Raw genomic sequence first — 6,903 nt, forward strand, 5'->3', positions numbered from 1 at the left:
CAGGGCAGGACAACCGCCGAGTTTACAGAGTTCTCCCATAGATTTCTGTTCCGCTTTAGTTCCACACCTCCACCTTATAATGTCTCTGATGTAGCCTTCAGATATGAAAAGTGACTTTGCCTTAAACCTGCATTATATCTCATGACCAGCAGGGGGCAGTCCACTGAACGCAAAAGCAACCCAGTAAAACTTTGTCAATGAGTTTAAGGTTTCAGTTTGTGAATACATTATGATGTTTATTTTATAAATTGCTCCATTTAGAGTGAAACAGAGCTCAACAGTGAAGAGTAAGAATCCCATCCACATTCTGATTAGGAGCCATAATATTGCATCCATCTAAAGTAAGCTTGGATTGTGAAACAATGGCAGGTGCTCCTGTAAAAGGTCTGTGATCTCTGATTTGTGGAGGTCACAGTTACTGTGGAAATGTTTAAAACCACAAACGTCACATCGCTTAGTGAGTATGAAACTTAAGTCCCCACGACTGTACCATGTTGAAAACAAGATTATCGATTGTATAATCTATTTATCAATGAATTGGTTTGATCCAAATCAAATCTTTTTATGATCACGTTTCATCTCACCGCTGGTTGGCTTGGTTCATATAAGTGTTGTGTAGCGGGATAATTAACAGGGTATTTGGGGCAAATTTTTAAAACAACAGAAGGTCAGCCGGTATGTTTGTGACATATTTACATTATAAACTGCTGCTGCACTGCAGCGGCAAACCTGAAGTTCCTAATGAAAATAAATCCACTTTACTGTACAACTTTGTCTCTGCTATAATCCTCCTTACGTGCTGATCAAAACTTATTCTGTGTCTCTAGGATCAGTACCAGCTGTGCTACCGGGCTGCTCTGGAGTACCTGGGAAGCTTTGATCACTATGCAACATAACCCTGCCCAGAAAGAAGCCCTCAGAGGAGATTTGTGTCTCTTCTGAGCCACATCCACTCTGCTCCATTGGCCCCTGCAGGCTGATGAGGAGGCTCTGAAGAGGACTGATGAGGAGATGACCACAGCAGGAATCAGGAGAGATTAATGGAAAGAGGAGAGGCGATGTGATGACCTCCCCCTCCTGGACTGGTGCCATGATTCTGCCACAGACCCCACACAAAAACCTCCCAAAAAACAACCCTGAAAGACTCGTACTGTACTCATGCCTCATTCTGATCCCTGCGACTCCCCAATTTCTGCCTCCTCAAAATAGCAAAAACTATTTTTCTGCTACTTTCATTTATATCCATCATTACTATGTTGTTAGCCATTATTAGAGTTTATTTTGTGATCACTTACATTGGTTACTATATGTCTTAATGGGTCTTTTCTTAATTTGCTTCTCTTATTTTTCTTAATTTTTAATAGAGGACATGTATTTTCAACATGATCCAAGTCATTAATACTGGATGCCGTATATTCACAGCTGCTAATGATTTTTTTATTTTATACCACAGATATGATATTCTAATGTTTATCGTTATTCGGTTGGTCTTATTTAGAGGGAAACTTGGAGAATCATGATCTCTACTAGACAGATCAACTGAGCAAATAAGGTTTGTGACCTGCAGTATGAAATACATCACAGCTATAAATGTGCAAAGACTCATCACATCTGAAGAACTGCAAGCATGTACAGAGTTTTTTGTCATTAAATAATGTTCTCAGAGTCTTCAGAGATCTGGAGGCTTTCAGCAAAAGAATAATGAAGCAGTTGGAAAAGTTGTGGACTCAGGTAGACTAACACAGATGGCCTGTTCATGAGTGTTTTTGTGAAATAAGTGTGACGTCAAATGCAGAGCTCGTGCTCCACACGTAAAAAATGAAATTCTGACACCTGGAGAGAAAAAAAGAATAAAACCCCAACATCAGAAGATCCTCTGTGAGCGACATTAGTGACAGTGAGGACAAAAAACTACCTTTTAACAGGAAGAGACCTCTCACAGCGCCAGGCTCAGAAAGGAGCAGCCATACACAACTGTCCATTGGGGGAATGAGGGGAAATAGAAGCGAAAAAAGGGATCGTGAAAATGAACAACAGACAATATTCTGGGATGAATTTTAATCAGATTGGTTTTGTTGCTTCTCCTTGAAGGATTAAATTCACTCTTTATTTCTGTTATTGTCAGCAAATGGCATAAAAAACCCAACAGCACAAGTTACACACTGCAGTGTAGGGAAACAATCAGGACCTCTGGTAGACTTTCTTTGCTTAGCTGTGATCAGCTCAAATGTGCTGCTGCTGCGACGCCAGTACTCGCTGCTCTTTGTGGATTTACACAACTGAATTCAAAACGATATCAGGTGATGTTACATGAACCCCAGATACTACAAAGCTGGCATAAAGGTGAAATTCAGTGAGTGAATCACCTTAAATTTCATTTGATTTCTGCTATCTCTGATATAAACCAGCACAGACTGTGGCCACTGCAGCTTCTCTGCACTGTCAACATCATGCATTACTGTGAACATCACCACAATGCTGCAAACTAACCTGTTTCACCTTGCACTAAACTGCCTGGTATTTTTATGCAACGTTCAAATAACACAAAGTTAGTAGACTTCAATTTGCTTTAAAGGATGTTTTAAATTTAGGGAGAAAAAATGTCACATCAAGCATTGATCTGATATCTGGAAATTTTAAAATGGCTTAAAAAATGACATGTAAGCAGCGGTGATGGCGCCATGTTGCTCAAAAGACAACAGGAAGAGTGTTTCTGCACAGCAACAGAAATCAGCATAGTTAAAAATTACTATTAACAAGAGACTTGTGTTTGAGACCTATTGGAGTTTGTTTTGACATTTAAGTTGAAGTTTAGGCTAAAATCGACTTTTATAATAATCAGTACACGTTACCAAGTTCAGCTTTCTAGCCTGCTACTTTTTCACATGACCACAAGAAACTAGAACACACTCTCTGGCCTGATGTGGCTCTGTGGGATTGTTGAAGAGGCAAACCTAAAATGCCAAGAGCCTTACGGAGGCTCAACTGAGGGGCAAGCAGCGTGATACGTCTGGGGCTACAAATGTGCCACATGTTTTATGACTGGCAGATCCTGGTGGACCAGACATGGATAAAAGTCATGAGATGGGCTTAACATTAAAACGAGTGTTGTGTGGGCCAGATATGACCCAAATGTCCAACAACAGCTGGCATCTTGTCCAAATAAGGTGGACCTGTGGCTGAATTTAGGGAGGCAGACTCAGCCTGAGTCGGGTACATCACCCAAGCCTAAATGCAGCTCATAGAAAATTTCCTGTGGGCCAAACATTTATTGGTGTCTGGATATGAGATAAATAAGGATTTTTTTTTTATTGTAAATCATTTAATGCTCCTGTAGTGGACTACAAACTTTTAAAAAACTGCAACAACAACAACAACAACAACAACAACAGGGAAATGCTTCTAGAAATAAGCTAAATAAGCCCTCCGTTAACATTAGGGGTTACTAATGTGAAAAAGCTCTGCTGTGACATGCAGCCTGGTTTCTGACGCTCATACTCATTTCACAAAGATTCTCCACATTGTGTTTGTACAAAAACAGCCCAGTTGTTGTAAAGCACACTGAATATGGACTCAACATCCTACAGTACAAGACAGTCATATCTCACATATTCACTCATCTTTGCATCTCCATCTGCATACATGATTTTACATTGACAGGATGCATTTAAACGGGATCGCCACCACAGATAACTCGCCTCTTTTATCACTGTGTTGCAGGCTCAGAGAACAACATCATTGTTCATTGATGCATCTCTGCGTTTTTCATTGAAAGATACAGTGAGGTGGCTTTTGAATGATGCGGCCCACTTAAAGGATTCATTTCTCATAGTTGTGCTGTAGGGGTCCTAACTGTTGTATAAACGATCTGTTTTCTATTAAAAGCAGAGAAAAAATGTCTTCAAAATCTTGATGTTAATAAAGTTGAAATGTTGGGTTTTTCATATAAAAGCAGTGACTTCTTTCAATTTTTATAAAAATGTGGCGTGAGGTGACACCCGGTGGACCAAGGGGAAACAAATATGCTGTGCTTTGCTGTCCTCGTGTGACTGTTTGGTGTTGTTTATTTTAAAAATATAGAAGTAAACCTTCATTAAAGTAAATTTAGGGGATTTTGTTTATCAAAATGACATTTCTGCAAATTTCCTGTAGTCTAAATTTTACCCAATAAGAACTTTATTTTGCACAGCATCAAAAGCATCAAAAGTAAAAGTACTGAAGGTGTATAAAAGGAAATCCTACAGTCACTTAGTAATAATGACTGAAAAGAAGCGTTTCTCCAGTGGAACTTTTTATCTTCTCTGCATTGTTACATTAGAATGTCTGGAGTAAAAAGACAGCAAAACAGTACAAATTTATCATAAATGTAGTGCTTTCTGGGCACCCGTGTACTGAGACATCGCACCCTGACTTCCTTCTTTTAACAAGGCTGTTTGGTTTGGCAGTCTTCCTACACAGTAGCCCATTCCACAGCTGCAGACTTCCTCCTTCATGCTGAAGAAAAGCAATCTCTGGATGACTGCTCTGAATAACACTGGATGGCTGCAATGGCTGTTACTTCCGATTTCACCCTTCCAATAGCGTCATCCATCCTGGTCCCTTTGTAGATCCAGCTTACTTAGCAGGGCCATTAGAGTATCACCCAATGGGAGTCTGGAATAGCAGAGAGTGATGCACCAAGTTGATCAGGACCCCGTCCTGATGAGGTGGTGAATTTAGCACCACATGGGATTTATCAACCACAGCCCATTTTACTCAAGATGATCATTTCTTTCAGAGTTCCAGAACATCTGCTCAATGCAACCTCTCTGGGTATTCTTGATAGAGTTGGATGGGTGACGAAATGTTTCTCCCACTGAAAACGCTACATCCAAATGAACAGAATCAAACTTTGGGGATTTACTTACCTGGATGATTGAGCATGCATCAAGATACAGTTTACATGCAGTATATAGGACTTCAGGTCAGCAAAGGCCAGGACGTAGGCCACGTGTGATGTCCAAAAGGCTCTGATTTCTTAAAATAGATGGTCCTATGTGCTGGAGTTTGCTTTCCTCAGTGTGCTGGAAGACAGCATTTTGTCAGATCTGTCAAGACTCGCACAAAAACTGAGTAACTGATAATAAAGCACTGATAATTCAGAAAGAACAGCCATATACAGAAACCCAAGAAGGATTATAGGGTCTTAAGATCAGTAGGCTGGAGCCACTAAGTTATTGCTTATATTTTTCTTGGCTGGTGGCAGATACAATGTAGCAAATGTGCTTGGATACAGTTTTACAAACTTGGAACTTGTCAGTGGACACCTTCAAATCATATTCCTGAAAATCTGAATCAGAAAACTTTATTAATCCACCCATCCATTCGCTTCTGCTTATCCTTTTCAGGGTCACGGGGGGTGCTGGAGCCTATCCCAGCTGTCATAGGGCGAGAGGCGGGGTACACCCTGGACAGGTCGCCAGTCTGTCGCAGGGCCAACACACAGGGACAGACAACCATTCGTGCTCACATTCACTCGCACATTCACACCTAGTGGCAATTTGGATTATCCAATTAACCACAAGCTGCATGTCTTTGGACGGTGGGAGGAAGCCGGAGTACCCGGCAAAAACCCACGCAAACACGGGGAGAACATGCAAACTCCACACAGAAAGACCCCGGCATGATGGTGGAATTGAACTCAGGACCTTCTTGCTGTGCGGCAACAGTGCTAACCACCGTGCTGCCAACTTTATTAATACCTATGGAAATTATATGGTTACAGTTGCTTCAAGGCAATAACAGTAAGAGACTGAACAAATTTCAAAGTTAACAAAATATAAGAAATAGCTCTAATATATACAAATAACTCAATTATAAATATACAGAATATCACAGAAGTGAAATATTTCAGATTGATATTTTACATTAACCTGTAAAGCTTTGCTATTTGTTATTTTACTGTGGAGGATGTGCAAAAGGGTGCAGCTATTACACTGTGTACTGTGCATTAGATAGAGGAGTTGGAGATGGATATGGCCACAGGCAGGAATGATTTCCTATGTCGTTCAGTGGTGCATTTGTGTAATCTCAGTCTCTCACTAAACGTGTGTACTCCGAGGTATTTATAGTCCTCGACGATGTCCACATCGACCCCCTGGATTGAAACAGGGGTCACAGGTTTCCTGGTCCTGAAGTCTACAGTCAATTCTTTGATCTTTATCACATTGAGCTGTAAGTGATTCTCCTCACACCGCGTGCCAAAGGAGTCAACCACAGCCTGGTACACTGTCTCATCAAGCTCACTGATGCATCCAACCACTGAGTCTAAGGCATCATGGGTTCTTGTACTTATTTAGAATGGTCTGTAATCAATATACATCCTGATTATGCAATTTTCCCCCCTTGCTACAGCAATTGGGGATGCATATAGACTGTGCAACTCCTTGATTACTCCAGCAGCAAGTACTTTTTGTCGGTGGAACCACCTGTCGTCTATAACTGTTGGCACAAGGCATCTTGATCAGGATGATGTAAAAGCTCAAAGCTCATTTACTTACTAATGCTAGTTGTATTTCCACACAAAACACAGATTGTAACTGATCTCAGAGCAGTGGAAGCCTACCCAGTGGCTTCTTGCCTCACAATCTGGTTCTCATCAGTTTACCATCAAAGGCCAAAGGTTTATCCACAATACAAATGTGAAAAAATGAACATAAAAAAAGCTGCTGGCCTCTCACAACCGTGACATTAAAATAAAACATCAGAATCTCTTCAACTTACTTTTAATATCTCAGAATGGGAAACAGGTGTTTCATCAGCTGAGCTGTCCGTAATCAGAACAGCAGGAGGCGTGGTCTGGAAACACAGGGCGTTGTGATTAGCTGGGAGACTATGGTAGCCCCGCCTTCATATGCGCTGTGT

The 6,903-nt window shown here is 40.9% G+C and overlaps 1 protein-coding gene across 15 annotated transcripts in view; it reads left to right on the forward strand.

The window, feature by feature from the left end:
- The window catches only part of ptprfa (protein tyrosine phosphatase receptor type Fa), a 340,154-nt gene extending 336,254 nt beyond the window's left edge, over positions 1–3,900 (forward strand). For all 15 annotated transcript variants that reach the window (XM_040030501.1, XM_040030485.1, XM_040030531.1 and 12 more), the window contains one exon: positions 828–3,900. In XM_040030501.1, the coding sequence (XP_039886435.1) occupies positions 828–896 (69 nt within the window). In that variant the 3' untranslated portion in view covers positions 897–3,900. The remainder of the gene's footprint in view (positions 1–827) is intronic.
- The last annotated feature ends 3,003 nt before the right edge of the window (positions 3,901–6,903 follow it).

This window comes from Simochromis diagramma, unplaced genomic scaffold (assembly GCF_900408965.1).
Source record: "Simochromis diagramma unplaced genomic scaffold, fSimDia1.1 OVJJ01000334.1, whole genome shotgun sequence".
Lineage (NCBI taxonomy): Eukaryota > Metazoa > Chordata > Actinopteri > Cichliformes > Cichlidae > Simochromis > Simochromis diagramma.